Here is a 16,914-nt window from a genome sequence, read left to right on the forward strand (position 1 = left end):
CTCTGAGCCGGCAGTCAGCACAGAGCCCGACGCGGGGCTCGAACCCACGAACCGCGAGATCATGACCTAAGCGGAAGTCGGACGCTTAACCGACTAAGCCACCCAGGCGCCCCAAGGCTTTCATTTTAAAACCAGGACTAAGAGCCTCTGGGTGGCTCAGTCAGTTAAATGTCTGACTCTTGGTTTTGGCTCAGGGCACGATCTCAGGGTTTGTGGGATCCAACCCCGGGTCAGACTCGGTGCTGAGAGTGCAGAGCCTGCTTGGGATTCTCACCCTCCCCTCTGCCCCTCCCCTGCTTGTATGTTCTGTTTCTTTCTCAAAATAAATAAACTAAAACAACAAACAAACAAAACCAGGACAAATGAGTCACCCTCATTTTGCCCCAAGAGGCCATGTGCTTCCAGGCTCTGGTTTCCTGGCTCTGGTTTCATGACATTTCCAGAACATTTTCATGGACTACGACAAGATGGGTGAAATGGTTTCACAGATTAAGGAGAAAAGGAGGCGAGGTTCTTTTTAATGCTCTTTTATTTTTGTGCTATCTAATGTCAGGGTCACTAGGAGAGACGGTTCTAGCTTCATCAGCTTCATTTCTAGTTGGGCCCCCGGTGGGGAGCAGTGAAGGGAAGTAGGGGCTTCTGCTTGGGAGTAAATGATTGTCAGTGAGAAATAACTTTTCTAAATGTAGGCCTCGCCTGACCCCACCAGGCGATGGACATGACCCCTCTACTTGTTTGGCTTCTTCTGCCCCAGCACACCTGGGTTGGGCCTCTGTTTTGGACTTTGGGGCTGCTGTTCGGTTTGGAAGTTCTTGTCCTGAGTTTGGGGTGTTGTGGGCTCAGAGTCCTTCTTAAGGCAAGTGCCCTCGGGGTTAGGTTCCAGAGAGCAACACTTGGACTGAATGCAGCATGGGGGCCTCTGCGGGCAGCTTGGGGACTTCTGCGGGCAGCTTGGGGGCTTCTGCGGGCAGCTTGGGGGCTTCTGCGGGCAGCTTGGGGGCTTCTCCGGGCAGCTTGGGGGCTTCTGCGGGCAGCTTGGGGGCTTCTGTGGGCAGCACGGGGGCCTCTGTGAGCAGCACTGGGTTTTTGACTGGCAGCATGAACTGTATTTTGGCTGGTCACACATCTTCCGGAGTTTTGAAGGTCCTGGAAAAAGAGAAGAACATTCTGAGAAGGACAGCTGGCTGACTGCTTTCACTCCCCCTTTTCTGACCCCCAAGTGCATCCATCCCCAGAGTGAAAACTGAGACCAGACTGGGAGGGCAGAATTGGACGCCTCAGAGGACACAGTCAGCCCCTCAGTTCTGTGCCTTTCCATGTGGCGGTGTGCTGGTTCCTCACTGGGTGGTCATTTTCCAGATGGAAATGCAAAGATCAGAACATGTAAGAAAGTTGCCTAAGGTCTCTCAGCTAGTGAGGAATAGTGTGACACTTAGTAGCCTGAGTTCGAGTCTATCGTCAGGCACTTCACAAACATTGTCTCATGAATGACCACAGCCCACCTAAGAGGTCAGCATTTTTGCCCGTTTTCCATATGAGGACACCTGGGTCTTGGAGGTCTCCGTCAACTGCTGTAAGTGGGTCCAAGCCAGGCTTTGACCCAGCTCGGGGACCATACTTGGTCTGGTGTCGAACGCGGCACCCAGAGACCCAGGGGCATCAGGAGACTTGCACCTTGTGTGACCTCCCACCATACCCTTCCGGAAGGCATCGCCTTGCTCCCGTCTCTCAGCAGGTGGGAAGTCAGCTGCTGGGGCAGGAGGCTTCAGTGACCAGAAATGAAGAAGAGAGGAGAGGGTCTGGTACTGGGTATCTTAGATCTCAGCTGAGTCCAGGCCGGCCTCCATAACTCCTGGGCCCTGGGGCAGCTGCAGCTCACTTCATACTCCACCTCTGGGCTCTCTCTTGGTCTCTATAGGTCTCTATAGTGAGGCCAAATGAGACTTTATAGGTGTCCTCAAGCCCAGCCATTCAGGACTTGTGTAATTTCCCGATTCTTCTAGGAGTGGGAAATTCCAAGACAACCCTGTGTTTGCACCCCACCCACCCAGGAAATCCAAGTGCCCCTGGCCAGCTCCCAAGGCCTCATTCCTAATATGTGCCTAATATGTGGCCCTATGGCAGCCCCTTCTCCCCCGCCTCCACGTCCTGGTCTTCACCCCATCTCCCCAATAGCAGGTGGACAAAAGCTGCTGTCAAGGTCCCAGAGCAGGACAGAGGGTCTAGAAGTGGCCAGGAGTCAAGAAGGCAGAGTGACCTGGGGAGTCATCTGGACTTGAGGCAACATGGAAGGAGGGAGAATGAGCATGTGCCCCCAGAGGGGACATCTCACAAGGCTACACACCCACACTGGGAGGTGCCAAGTCTGTGAGAGCCTGGTCTCCGGGGTGGAGGCAGATGGGCGAGACAGCAGCCGAGGTAAAGCTGCCACGGCCCTCTGGCCTCCAGCGCTCACGGATAAGCCTCTGGCCCAAACCAGTTTTTAAAACTGAACCAATGACTGCTGTGGGCCTTCCACGAGGCACACACACTCGTACCTCTGGTGTGTGCGCGTGTGCATGCACCTGGGTGTGTGTGTGTGCGGAAGCACAGGCACAAGGAAGGACTTGAGGTTTCTGACAACGGCCGTGTGGCTGGCCCAAGCAGAGGTTTCTGTGGACCTGTTCATCGGCTCTGACGCTGCGGCCTGTGCCAGCAGCTCACGGGGTACTTGTTCCTGCCCTGGCCTCAATGCCTCCTGCCCATGGACCCTTCCAGGCTCTCCATCTCATTCCTGGCCTGCCCTGCCTTGCTCCAAATGCTCCACCTGATGCTTTCTTTGAAAGCCATATCTTTCATCTTTTTGTTCTGCTCTTTTCTATGTTCTGAGGGTGGGGGGACTCCATCCCCCTAAAAATCCCCCTAACACCAAAGATTTCCTGGGGGGCAGAGTGGAACAGAAAGCATGTCATCCCCTTCGTGCTTCTGTTCACTGAAGACGAGCAGGGTTCTCAAGTCAGGTGGACCTTCTGACGCCTACAGGCGACCCACTTCGTGGCAGAGCCAGGGCCTTGCTTGTCTCAGAGGACAGGTGTCAGGCTCTCAGCCTGAACCCCTTCCATCTGCACATCCACCTCAGTCTGCTCAGGCGCACAAGCTGTCTCCCGCTGAGCCCCGCCCCCCACCCCTACACCAAACAGTAACTTTCAAAGTGAGTCTGTGTGCTGCTCCAGCCGGAGCTCTCTGCACCTCAACTTTTGGAAATGACAGAGCCTCATCTTGGAGTTCCTCTGTGGGAAAGAGCCCCTGGGCTTGCCTGGGGAGCCTGTCGCTATGCTCCTTGCTGCTGTCCCAGGGACTGGACTGTGGCCACTCCCCTCTGGGGACGACCATGCTGTGAATCTCCTGAGCCAGAGCAGGAGGCGTGAAAGAAATTTGAGGAGGATCACCTTGCAAGGGCCCCAGCCACTGGGTCTACACCCTCCACCCTCCCAAGTCCTCGGCCATTCAGCTGCAGTCTGAACTGGGTCAGCGGCAGGCTCTCACCCACGAGGGGAAAGTGACTGCGGGAGGAGGGTGTTGGCCTCAATTTGTTTGTGACTGCCTGCTTGCCTGTCGCTCAGGAATTAATTCTGTCATTCAGGAGGACTTTTCTACTTAGTTTTAAGACGATGACGCTGGACCAGGACTCCTAAGGGGTGGGAGTGGGGACAAGTCACACAGTCCCTCCTTCCAGCTCAAGAGATGATGAAAGAAGCTGAGGTGGCAGAGACCTGTGGATGCCCTGCCTTGCCTGGGAGGGAGGAGGAAGGAGAGAGGCAGAGCAAGGGAGACGCACAGAAAATGAACTCAAAACAGGCATCAGCATGAACCGGGGGAGAGGAGGGGAGTAAAAGGCCATAAGAGTTTTGCTCTCAGTCTCCTCTGCGGCCTTGGAGGCTGTTGGGGGTAAAGTCTGTGTGTGCGTGGGCGCCAGCAGCCACAGCAGGGTGTGCACGTGTGCAGGAAGCCTGGAACCCTCTCTGTCTACACCTGTGCCCTAGGGGCCAAACCCGAGTCCAGGACCTGAGAGGTCCAAAGGGGGCAGGGAGCCCCTTTCTCATTTTCTGTTGCTTTCCTTTGTGAATGTTTTTGCCTCCTTTATGCCTTCTTCTCTCTGCCTCTCTCTCTCTCAGTCTCTTCCCCTCTTCTGTGTCTGTGGTCTCCCTTTCTCCTCCTGCAGGTCAGTGCTCCTGAACTGACAGTTTGGAGCCTCCTCTCTGGAAGGCCAAGTCCAGGCCGGGCTAGTCCTACAAAATCAATTCTTACCCTGGTCACCAGAGAGCACCCAGAGCTCTTGTCCAGGGGTTCCCCTAACTGCCCCCACAGACATCCCCTCTGAGCACCTCCCCTATAGACAGCCCCTGGGAACGGGTCCTGAATGGGAGAAGGTTGCCACGAGAGGAAGTGAGAAACCAGTCTTCCACACTGCAGCGTTGGGAGGGAAAGGAGTTGTCTCAGGTCCCTGCCTTCTGAGCTACTGCTGCCTTCGCTGCCTTGAGCCTGGAGAACGGCAAGGCCGGCTTCTGTCTGACCTCCGCCCACCAGCCCAGCCTCATCTCCACTCACTGTCCTTTTTCATACTCACCAGACTGGCTCAGAGGAGATGCATTCTGCTGGCCTCTGTGGGGACCTGGAACAGCCTTCCCGCCCTCTCCCTCAGCCCCTCACTGCATGTGAATCTTAACTTCGACGTTGGCCCCTTGAGGAAAACTTCCCTGGCTCATGGGTTGGTGCCTCCATGTAACTTCCCGGGGGGTCCTGGACCTCTTATATTCTCACACAGCTGTGGTTTCCCTAATTATCTGACTTTTCTAGTCTGTCGGCTTCCTGAGCACAGACATCTGGGCCTCCTGCCTGCCACCATTCTCAGGGTTTAGCACAGTGTATGACATGATGTGGGCTTCAACCAGTGAGAAATGACATGAAGAGAAGACCCAAAAAAGCAAACTTTCTCTAGGTTACCTGTTTTGGTTACTTCTCTTCAGTTTCTTCTCAATTTGTGAGGGTCATGCTTGGCCCCTCAGAAAACGGTCTTCCGTGGACTGCTTCCAGCAGATATGCCCTCCCCTCACCAGCCTAGTGAATCCATGACTGTGAGATGCCAAACAGTTTCTCTTCCCTCCTAGCACCCAGGTTCTGAGGTTCTAAGCCTCTGTGACACTGCCATTCTTGCCCCAAGATTCTGTGACTATGGTAACCCACCAGCAGATCTCTTAAATCCTCTTGTCTTTTCCTCTCCTGAGGGACAAAGGGAGGTCTGTAGTTAATCACAATTATCCCGTCACCTAAAAAGGAAACCTAAAGGTCACGTTTGTATAAGCCATCTACTATCTACCAGGCTCTGTCCTAAACATGAAGTGTATCAGTTCAATAGGATATAGTTCACATGCCCAGTGTTTTTCCAGTTCGGTATAGAGACAATAAAAAGTGTCAATCCTATATCATAAGAATGATGTACAGGCAAGCCCAGGGCGCCACGGGAACACATGGGGCCAGGCTTGGGATCAGGAATGCTTTCTGGAAGGAGTGTGCTTTCAAGTGGGGCATGGAGGTATGTGTGAAAGGGTGTTCAGACCCAGATGGACCTGCACTGACAAGGTGTGGGAGGAGCCCAGTGTGGCTGGATGGCCTGGGGAGAAGGGAGAAGAGGTCCCGTCAGCCACAAACATGGGTAGAGGCTGTACTGATGAGGGCCTGTACACCAGGAGAGCTTGGGCTTTGTCCTGGGGGCCTTGGGAGGCTGTGAGGGTTTCTTTTTAAAAAGGTTATTTATTTTTGAGAGAGAAAGAGCATGAACAGAAGAGGGCAGAGAGAGGGAGACAGAGGACCTAAGGCTAGCTCAGCAGGCTCAGACACAAAGCCCCACGCAGGGCTTGAGCTCATAAACTGTGAGGTCATGACCTGAGATGAAGTCGGATGCTTAACCTACTGAACCACCCAGGCGTCCTCAGCCTTCAAGGGGTTTTAAACAGGAGAATCAAAGACAACACAGAATTAAGGACTCTGTTTGATTCATTTTGGTGTTCCTCTCATCTAGCTCAGCACAAACACACGCATGCTCCTCCGAAGGCCCTTTGTGCTGGCTCAGACTCTCCTCCCCATGGTGCCTTCCTGACTAACACCCTCACCTCCTCCAAGTCCTTGCTTGCATGTCATTTTCCAAACGATGTGTTACACCCTGATCTTTCCACTTAAAATTACCAATCACCTTTACATGGTTCTGTTTTCTTTCCCTCAGGAGCACTCTTCACGTACACGAATTATGCTATGCATATGATGATGATACATACACTATACTATACACACATACAATTTTTCCTGGCCATTTTTATGTTTATTATACTCCTGTGTGTATGGTATTTTAAAGTGGTTTTATTGAACTGTAACGTGCGTACATTGAGGATCTGCATGAACATCGCCCAGTCATTCCCTGCAAAGACTCTGCATCACACAATTCCAGGAACCGAGTTAGCAAGGGGAGAGCTGGTGAAGGCTGAAATATCACTGGCAGGTGGAGCAGAGGGGCTCTGTGGTTGAGCTTTCTCTTAGGTTGCTGTGGGCCACGGCCACAGAGAGGGGTGCATGGTTTGCTTTTGCTGGGTTCACAGGCTCTCACCAGATGGCCAGTGGCCTCCACATCTGCTTTTTCTTTGTCCACCAAGCTGAACACTACTCATCCCAGATACTTCTGAGGCCCTGACAGGCAAAGCTGGGTCACATCTGTCATAGTCCTCTCTCACAGCCCTTCGTTTTGGGGAATGTGTGTTTTCCAGGGAGCAGACCTTTCAGGATAAGGACTCAGTCTTCTCCCTTGTGAGTGTCTGCATTTCTGCTAAGGGGCCTTTGGGTTCTTTATGGGCCATGACCATATTTGCAATCTTGTATAAGACTGAATTGAAACACAGTTAGCAAACTGTTTTCTTTGTATAGAACCATAAGCAGAAAGGAATGTGCTTGCTATGCAAAAAAGCTTTTAGGCAAGTCCCCTGGCTTCCCTTCCCACCCATCCTGATGTCTGTCTCTAAGCCATGCATACATTCTGGAACCACCCTGGGCCCATTTAGTAAATTCTTTGCCACTGGGGCCAGTGGCCACCAAGATCGGAACAGGTTCGGGGCCATTTCTGTTCCACAGTATCCTGAACAGTCTGTGAACAGTATGCACCAGCTTGCTGTGGTGTGTAGCAGGCCGGGAGGGTATGACCAGGGGATGCCTCCTAAGTCCCTCTATAGGAATGGAAGCAAAACTAAAGCTACAGCCTTGCACTCAAGCCTTTAACTGTGCCCCACTGGGATCTGGAAAGACCTCTTCTCTGTTAAGACTCCGCTTTCAGGGAGCTGAAGTATCACATCTTTTTCACAACCCCACTCTGACATCTTGGGTCCAAACTGCAATTAGCAATGAGACAAACCACTCCTGAATGTAACCTGGTTGCCCTTCTCCCTTCCCCCATTAGCCTCACCGTTAGTGAGAGTTCAAAAGGCCCCTCGGGGTCATGGCACAGGGCAAAAATGCCCAGGGGATTTGTGGCCATACACTGCTGTGGCAAAGTCTAGTTTCAGGCTCAGCTTTCCTGCCCCTGGTGGGAAACACAGCCTCCTTCCAGTCCTGAAACACGAAGGGCATTTCCTCTTGAGTTGATTTACTGTCATATGAATCCCAGTTACTGTCCCCAGTGAATAATCCTTCGGGGACAGCGATGCAGTCCATTTTCAGAGAAACAAAATGGTCTGTGGCGCTGTGAGTGCACGTGTGTGAGTGAGTGTGTGAGCGTGCATATGAGTGTGCAGGTGCAGGTGCCCGTGTCTGCTCATGCGAGAGAGCGTGCACGCCAGTATGCCAGCTGCCCACTCATTACCTCTCAGCTCCAAGTGCACTTTGGTATAAGATCTGTGATAACACAGTCCTCTTGAGCCCATCTCCTCTGACGTGAGCAGAAGGTACATCTCCATGGAGGGCACTTGAGAGACAGTGCAGGGGGGAGAAGCTCCCTGCAGGCTCCCCTTCAGGGGACACACAGGCAGATACAGGTGTGTGTGAGGACATCTGATGGACCCAAATCAGGATCTGGTGACGTGAGGGTGACCATTTCACAGGCCTCTTAACCCTGAAACCAAGGTTCCCAGGGGGCTGGGTGCTGTGTGAGCTCCTATGTGAGGGTGGGGTGGGGCTGTCCATAAAGCTGGTGCTCCCCCTCGGGGCATCCCTGCTGCTGGTTGCTCTGAAGGACTTTGACCCCGTTGTGGCCCATGCTCCCATCTCACACACAGGCCACTGCAGGCTCCTGATGCCCCCTCCCAGTCTCACCTTGCACCTGGGAAAGTGGCCCATGTTCTAGCAACTTCAGGCAAGCTCCCTTTTGGCTAAACCAGAGAACTCCTCTGCTGGTTGATGGCTGAACCGCTCCTTTCCAGTCATATGGTTTGTTCTTCTCTGGTACTCTCCATCAGCCTTTTCCATGTAGTTGTCTTTTCTTTTATTATTGTTAATAATTCTTATACTGAACCTCCCTTGTCTAACCTAATAGTTGGTTTCTTTCCCCTGATTGCATCCCCTGCTACAGGGATTTAACCTGGGCTGAAAGCTTACCTCTATAATTTACCAACTCTGTGACCTGGAACAAATTGCTTCACCTCAAATTTCTGTACTATGAAATGAAGAGAGACAGTGCTCCTTTACAGAGCTGTTGTGAGGGCTGCATAACCTAGACCCATGTTTAGTTTCTATCAGAATGTCAGCACTGGGTTTGCAAGTATTGCAAGATAGAGCTACTCAGGAAGACAGAAACACCGAGAGGCAGAGAAGAAAAAGACTTGAGAGGGAAAATAAGCCAGAAAAATGCCAGATAGAACAAAAGAGAAATGTGAACATACATACATCAAACAAAACACAAAAGCTATCAGTCAAGGTCCTCTAATTTTTTGAAAATAATCTTTTATACTGTAGTTCACAATTTAGAAACGATTTCCAAATATATTATCTTATTTAATCATTAAACTAAATCAGCCTAGTATGTGTTGTCATTAGTGATGGTGGCATCTTCCATTTTCAGATGCCTAAGATGAGGCTCAGAGACAGGGACTGAGCCACACCACTCTCTTCTACATGGATCCGCCTCCAGATACTGTGGTCTTCCCATCACTGCCCTCTTGTGGCCTAGGAGGTACCAACACCTCATTCATTCTTCAAGACACCACACTCACTACCTGTTGGCCCCAGGGGCCTTGCAGGGGTTTAGCTCTGAATATTGCGGCTCTGTTTCCATTTAAACCAAATCTGGTCTCCAAAAAAGACTACACAATACTGAAGGGTGTCCAATATGACTCAAAGAGGAAATATTTCTAATTGCTATCCCATCTTGTAAATTTTTACTTTTTGTTCTGCTTTATACTGTACTTAAAATTAATACAGTAATATGTGTATAGAATTCATTAATAAATTAACACACATGTGCTGTTTACTGATGGACTTTTGATGACTACACTTCTCCAAATTATTAGAACATGGCATATGTAGTATTTTTAATTTAATAATGGAAGAACGCATTTAATTTTATTCAAGAAATACACATAACGCCCTCTTGCATTAAGGTAGAGAAAAAACAAAGGTCCCACAAATTTATTTTTTCAGTAACACATCAAAGGGGAAATACTTGTATAGTAAAATACCCAATGTTTAATAATATTGAATAGTGTCTCAAGTAAACACTAATATTGTAAAATAAGATAAATAATATTAATGAGTCTTCCCATTCTTTAGACAATATACATCCAGGCAAAGATTAACCAGAAATTCTACATGTGACTTAATGCCCAAGTTAAAGGTCATGTGTAACCAGCTCAGATAATCAATTTGTCAGCTTGACTTTCTGGCTTTCTTTGATTAGGCATGCTATTTTCTTAAAACACAGACAGCATGCTAAAATAAAAAATAATATAAATGTCATTACTATCACAATAAAACATATTATTTATAATATTTGTAAAGAAAAATATTACTAGCAAATTTTAAAAATATAACCCCTGTTGGCATAACATGCAAATCTCTAATATTCTTTGGAAGCTTTCACTATTTTAACAACTGCAACCATTTTTCAAATAAAATCTTACATTGGAGTCACTATATATATAAAACAGACAAGGGTTTATCTATTCATTTAAGTATTTTTCATGCATCAGTTAATCAATTTAGAAAAATTAGGTTATTTTGATGAATACATAAAAATTAATTAATGGATTGCAGGTGATGGCTGCAGCCTTATTATTGGTTTTAGCATCCACTCTGTGTCTGGGTTTTTTATCTGGTTGGACAGGACTGGTGAAATCGTAATCACTGCTTTGCAAATGGTAACCAGGGCCTGTGCTCAGAGTCGCACAGACTGCGCAGCTCACCCGCAGGGGGCTCCGGGGAGGCCCTGCCTATCAGCTCGCACCAACACTTGTCTAGCTTTGTTTGTTTGTTTGTTTTGTTTTCTATAGGTCCATTTTCAATTACAGCCTATTTTTCAATTAGACTAATCCCAGCATTTGAAAAAAGCATCATAGACTGTCAGACCTGCTCAGTCTTTAACTAGAAAGTGTAAAGTCAAAATAAAACTAAATTTCGTATGTCAGACAATGTAAATAAGTGTTGTTGAGTAGAGAAATATATGTGATATGGTGTCATGTGATGCAGGAGGATTTGATATAATACTTACGTCTTATAGAATAATGTGAGATAGTCCACAATACTGTTCATGACACACTAAGAATCCTGGGTCCTTAGTTCTTACTCCTTGAAGGAAATTCAGTCAAAACCAGCAGGAATGGAGGCAGCGGGGGCAGTTGGGAGGCAGGTTCTGCTCACGCTGCTGGTTGCTCCCCAGAGCTGATGGCCTTCTACTCCACTCTGCCTGGAGGACTCTTGCCACTGTCCCCATCCCACCCTCTCTGCCCACCTGTTTCAGTCACGCTAGATGTGTTTGACTGAAACTCACAGGTCATATGTTCCTTAATGGGACCCCATCTTCCATCCTCTACCGGCACCCCACACTTCCCCCAGAGCCCTCAAAGACTCGTGGTTCTACGTAAACTAAACACATCTCCAGCCAAACTTCTTTCAAGGGCCCTCCACCATCTATTTTTTAATTTTTATTTAAATTTTAGTTTGTTAATGTACAATGCAATGTTGGTTTCAGGAGTAGAATTCAGTGATTCATCCCTTACATACAACACCCAGTGCTCATCACAAGTGCCTTCCTTAATGAATACCCATGACCCATCTAGTCCATTCCATACCCACCTCCCTCCATCCACCCTCATGTTGTTCTTTATCATTGAAAGTTTCCTGTGGTTTGTTTCCCTCTTTCCTCTTTTTCCCCCTTTCCCATGTGTTCATCTGTTTTGTTTCTTAAATTCTACATATGAGTAAAATCATATGGTGTTTGTCTTTCTCTGACTGACTTACTTCACTTAGCATAATACACTCTAGCTCTATCCATGTTGTTGCAAATGGCAAGATTTCATTCTTTTGATGGCTGAGTAATAATCCATTGTGTGTGTGTGTGTGTGTATCAACTCTTCTTTATACATTTATCAGCTGATGGACATTTGGGCTCGCTCCATAGTTTTGTTATTGTTGATAATGGTGCCATAAACATTGGGGTGCATGTATCCCTTCAAATCTGTATTTTTGTATTCTTTGAGTAAATATCTAGTAGTGCAATTGCTGGATGAGAGGGTAGTTCTATTTTTAGTTTTTTGGGGAACCTCTGTTCTCCAGAGTGGCTACATCAGTTTGCATTCCCACTAGCAGTGCGAGAGGGTTCCCCTTTCTCCGCATCCTCACTGACACCTGCTGTTGTTTCTTGTGTTATTTATTTTAGCCATTCTAACAGGTGTGAGGTGGTATCTCATCAAGGTTTTCACTTGTATTTCCCTGCTGATGAGTGATGTTGAGCAACTTTTCATGTGTCTGTTAGCTTCCTGGACATCTTCTTTGGGAAAATGTCTATTCATGTCTTATGTCCATTTTTTAAAGTTTATTTATTTATTTTGAGAGAGAAAGTGCTAGCAGGGGAGGGCCAGAGAGAGAGACAGAGAGAGAGAATACCAAACAGGCTCCACATTGACAGCACAGAGCCCAATGTGGGGCTTGAACTCACAAACTGTGAGATCATGACCTGAGCTGAAACCAAAAGTCAGACACTTAACCAACTGAGCCACCCAAGTGCTTCTATTCTGCCCATTTTTGGACTGGATTATTTGCTTTTGTGTGTTGAGTTTGATAAATTCTTTACAGATTTTGGACACTAAACCTTTATCTGATATGTCATTTGTAAATATCTTCTCCCATTCTGTAGGTTACCTTTTAGTTTTATTGATTGTTTCCTTCGCTATACAGAAGCTTTTTATCTTGATGAAGTTCCAGTAGTACTTTGTCACAGGAGATGTGTCTTGTCTGAAGTTGCTATGGCCAAGGTCAAAGACATTGCTGCCTGTGTTTTCCTCTAGGATTTTGACGGTTTGCTATCTCACATTTAGGCCTTTCATCCATTTTGAGTTTATTTTTGTGTGTGGCATAAGAAAGTGATCCAGTTTCATTCTTCTGAACGCTGCTGTCCAGTTTTCCCAACACTATTTGTTGAAGAGACTATCTTTTTTCCATTGGATATTCTTTTCTGTTTTGTCAAAGATTCGTTGATAATGTAGTTGTGGGTCCATTTCTGGATTTCTATTCTCTTCCATTGATCTATGTGGCTGTTTTTGTAGCAGTACATATTGTCTTGATGACCACAGCTTTTTAATATAGCTTGAAATCCAGAATTGCGATGCCTCCACTCCTGCTTTTTCTTTTTCAGAATGGTTTTGGCTATTTGGGGTCTTTTGTAGTTCCATATAAATTTTACGATTGTTTGTTCCAGCCCTGTGAAGAATTCTGGTGGTATATTGATAAGAATTGCATTAAATGTGTAGCTTGCTTTGGGTTGTATAGACATTTTAATAATGTTTGTTTTTCCAGTCCATGAGCATAAAATGATTTTTCATTTCTTTGTGTCTTCTTCAATTTCTTCCACAAGCGTTCATAGTTTTCAGAGTACAGAAATTTTATCTATTCAGTTGGGTTTATTCCTAGTATCTTATGGTTTTTGTGTAATTGCAAACGGGATCAATTCCTTGATATCTTTGTCTGCTGCTTCATTATTGGTGTATAGAAATGAAACAGATTTCTACACATTGATTTTATATCCTGTGACTTTGCTGAATTCATGTATTAGTTCTAGCAATTTTTTGTGTGGAATCTTTTGGGTTTTCTTCATAGAATATCATGTCCTCTGTAAATAGTGAAAGTTTGCCTTCTTTGCCCATTTGGATGCATTATATTTCTTTTTGTTGTCTGACTGCTGAGGCTAAGATTGATAAGATTGATAATACTATTCAGGGCCAGCCCTGAAACCCAGGAATAAATCCCATTTGATTATGAATAATTCTTTTAACATACTGTTGAATTCAATTTGCTAGTATTTTATTGAGAATTTTTGGATCCATGTTCATTGGGGATATTGGCCTGTATTTCTCCTTTTTAGTGGGGTCTATGTCTGCTTTTGGAATCAAGGTGATGCCAGATTCATAGAATGAGTTTGGAAGCTTTACTTTCATTTCTAGGGTTTTTTTTTTGGAACAGTTTGAGAATAGGTATTAACTCTCTTTAAATGTTTGGTAGAATTCCCCAGGAAGCCATTTGGCCCAGGACTTTTGTTTGTTGGGAGATTTTTGGTTATTGATTCAATTTCTTCTCTGTTTATGGGTCTGTTCAAAATTTCTATTTCTTCCTGTTTCAGTTTTGGTAGTTTGTAAGTTTCTAGAAACTTGTCCATTTCTTCCAATTCCCCAGTTTGTTGGCACAAACATTTTCATAATATTCTCTTATATTTGTATTTCTTTGGTGTGGGTTGTGATCTCTCCTCTTCCATTCATGGTGTTATCTATTTGGTCCTTTCTCTTTTCTTTTTGATAAGTCTGACTAGAGTTTTATCAATTTATTAATTCTTTCAAAGGAACTGCTCTTAGTTCCATTGATCTGTCCTACTGTTTTCCTGTTTCTATCTCATTTATATCGGCTCTAATTTTTATTATTTCCTTTCTTCTGCTGGTGTTAGGCTTTATTTGCTATTCCTTTTTTTCTAAGCTCCTGTAGGTGTAAGTTTAGCTTATGTATTTAAGACCGACCTTTCTTTCTTCTTGATGTAGGCCTTTATTGCAATATATTTCTCTTTTGAGACAGACTTTGTTGCATCCCAAAGGTTTTGGATTGTTCTGTTTTCATTTTCATTTGCTTCCATGATTTTTAAAAAAATTCTTGGTAAACCCATTCATTCTTTAGTAGGGAGTTCTCTAATGTCCATGTAGTTGAGGGCTTTGCAAATATTTTCCTGTGGTTGACTTCAAGTTTAAAATTGTTGTTGTCGAAAATATGCACAGTATCATCCTAATCTTTTTGCACTAGTTGAGGACTGATTTGTCACCCAGTATGTAATCTACTCTGGAAGATGTTCCATGGTATATTCTTCTGCTTTAGGATAAAATGTTCTGAATATATTGTTATGTCCATCCAGTCTAATGTGTCATTCAAAGCCATTGTTTCCATGTTGAAATTCTGCTTAGAATTTGTACATTGCTGTAAGTGGGGTGTTAAAGTCCCCTACTATTATTTTATTCTTATCTACAAGTTTCTTTATGTTGTTAGTTATTGATTTATATATCTGGTTGATTCCAAATTGAGGTCATAAATATTTATAATTCTTAGATCTTCTTGAATGATAGATCAATTAATTAGGATAAAATGCTCTTCTTTGTCTCTTATTACAGTATTTTTTTAAAAATATAGTTTGTCTGATATAAGTATGGCTACTCTGGCTTTCTTTTGACATTTATTAACATGATAGATGGTTCTCCATCCTCTCACTTTCAATCTGCAGGACTCTTTAGGTTTGAAATAAGTCTCTTATAGGTAGTATATAGAGGGTCTTGTTTGTTTTATAAAAATATATTTTGATATCCTTTGTCTTTTGATTGGAGCATTTAGTCAATTTACATTCAGAGTGATTATTGAAAAATATGAATTCAGTGCTATTGCGTTACCGGTAAAGTTGGTGTTTCTGGGAATGTTCTCTAATCCTCTCTAGACTTTGTTGTTTTTGGTCTTTTATGCTCCACTCAAAGAGTCCCCTTAATATTTCTTGTAGGGCTGGTTTAGTGGTAACAAACTCCTTTCGTTTTTGTTTGTGAAACTCTTGATCTCTCCTTTTATTCTGAATAGCAGCATGCTGGATAAAGGATTCTTTGCTCCATCTTTCCCCCATTCATCACAATGGATATATCCTACCACCCCCTTCTGGACTGTCAAGTTTCTGTAGACAGATCTTAATTCTTTCAAAGAGTCTGCTCTGTTTGATGTAGGCACTTTATTGCAAGATCATTTCCCTGTGATCTTGATTTATCTTCCTTTGTAGGTTAAGGAGTTTTTCCACTTGGCTCTTTCAGGATTCTTTTCTTGTCTGTTCATTTTGTGAGTTTCATTATGATACTATGATATGCCTTGGAGATTCCAAGCTTTTGTTGAATTTAATGGGAGTTCTCTGTGCTTCTTGAATTTTGACATCTGTGTCCTTCCTCAGATTTAGAGAAGTTTTCAGCTATAATTTGTTACAATAAACCTTCTTTCCTTTTTTCTCTGACTTTGTCTTCTGTTACTTCTATTATATGAATGTTATTACTTATTTTAAATGTTTACTTATTTATTTATCTATTTATTTTAAGAGAGAGCACAGCAGTAGGGAAGGGCAGGAGAAAGGGAGAGAGAATCCCAAGCCGGCTCCATACCATCAGTGCAGAGCCCAACCTGAGCTCGATTTCATGAACTGCAAGATCAGGAGTTGGATGCTTAACCAACTGAGCAACCCAGGCACCCTTGAATGTTATTACATTTTAATAAGTCACTGAGTTCCCTAAGTCTATCTTCATGATCCATACTTCTCTCTCCCTCTTCTTTTCAGCTTCAGCATTTTCCAGAATTTTATCTTCTATATCACCCATTCACTCTCCTCCTTCATCCATCCTCATTTTTATGGTATCCAGTTGGGTTAGCATCTTTAATATTGGCCTGACTAGATTTTAGTTTTTTGTTTTTTTTTATCTCTATAGAAAGGGATTCTCTAGTGCCTTCTATGCTTTTTTTTTAAGCCCAGCTAGTGTCCTTATAAGCATTGTTTTAAGTTCTAACTCAGACATCTTACTTATATCTGTATTGATTAAACCCCAGTCTATGGGTTCTACTTCCTGTTCTTTCTTTTGTAATGAATTTCTCTATCTCATCATTTTTTTCCAGAAAAGAAAAGAAGAAAGAAAGATAGAAAGAAAAACAAAAAGCAAGCAAACAATAACAACAAAAAGCCCCCCTAGATCCTGTGTGTGTTTTGTTCTGCTTGTTAAAAGAATCTAGATGCGGAGAGGGAGGCAAGATGGCAGAGAAGTAGGGAACTCGGTACATTTCACTTGCCCCCATATCTCAGATGAAGAAGGCCTGAAGCCATAGGAACCCTCACAGAATCCAGGAGTTTGGGAGGAAAAGGAGAGAGTCTGCTGAGAAAACCTTATAGTGTGAGTGTGAACTGGGGAAGATAAAATTGGGCCGGGACTGGAGACACGGGGTGGGGGGGGATCCCCCTATGCTGGGAGCAACAGTGAGTCTAGGGGGTGAAAAAGAGTGGCCGAAACTGCTCAAGACACTGTCCTTGTCGCTGGAGAAGAGAAAAACCTCCACTCGGGACACAGAGGGATCCGATTTCCTGCTCTCCAGCTGACCGTAGGCAGGACGCACGCGTCCTAGGCAAACCCCCAGCGAAACTGGTACCCG

General features: G+C 45.1%; 1 protein-coding gene across 1 annotated transcript; it reads right to left on the reverse strand.

The window, feature by feature from the left end:
* Positions 1 to 511: 511 nt before the first annotated feature.
* On the reverse strand, positions 512 to 5,156 carry LOC120225398 (sperm mitochondria associated cysteine rich protein). Its single transcript, XM_039223613.1, has 2 exons — positions 4,984 to 5,156; positions 512 to 1,146 (listed from the first exon to the last, which is right to left on the reverse strand). Exon 2 carries the CDS (start codon positions 1,124 to 1,126, stop codon positions 728 to 730), a length of 399 nt encoding a protein of 132 aa, XP_039079544.1. The 5' UTR covers positions 1,127 to 1,146; positions 4,984 to 5,156; the 3' UTR covers positions 512 to 727.
* Between the last annotated feature and the right edge of the window lie 11,758 nt (positions 5,157 to 16,914).

This window comes from Hyaena hyaena, unplaced genomic scaffold, assembly GCF_003009895.1.
Source record: "Hyaena hyaena isolate Hyena2069 unplaced genomic scaffold, ASM300989v1 scaffold_1382, whole genome shotgun sequence".
NCBI lineage: Eukaryota > Metazoa > Chordata > Mammalia > Carnivora > Hyaenidae > Hyaena > Hyaena hyaena.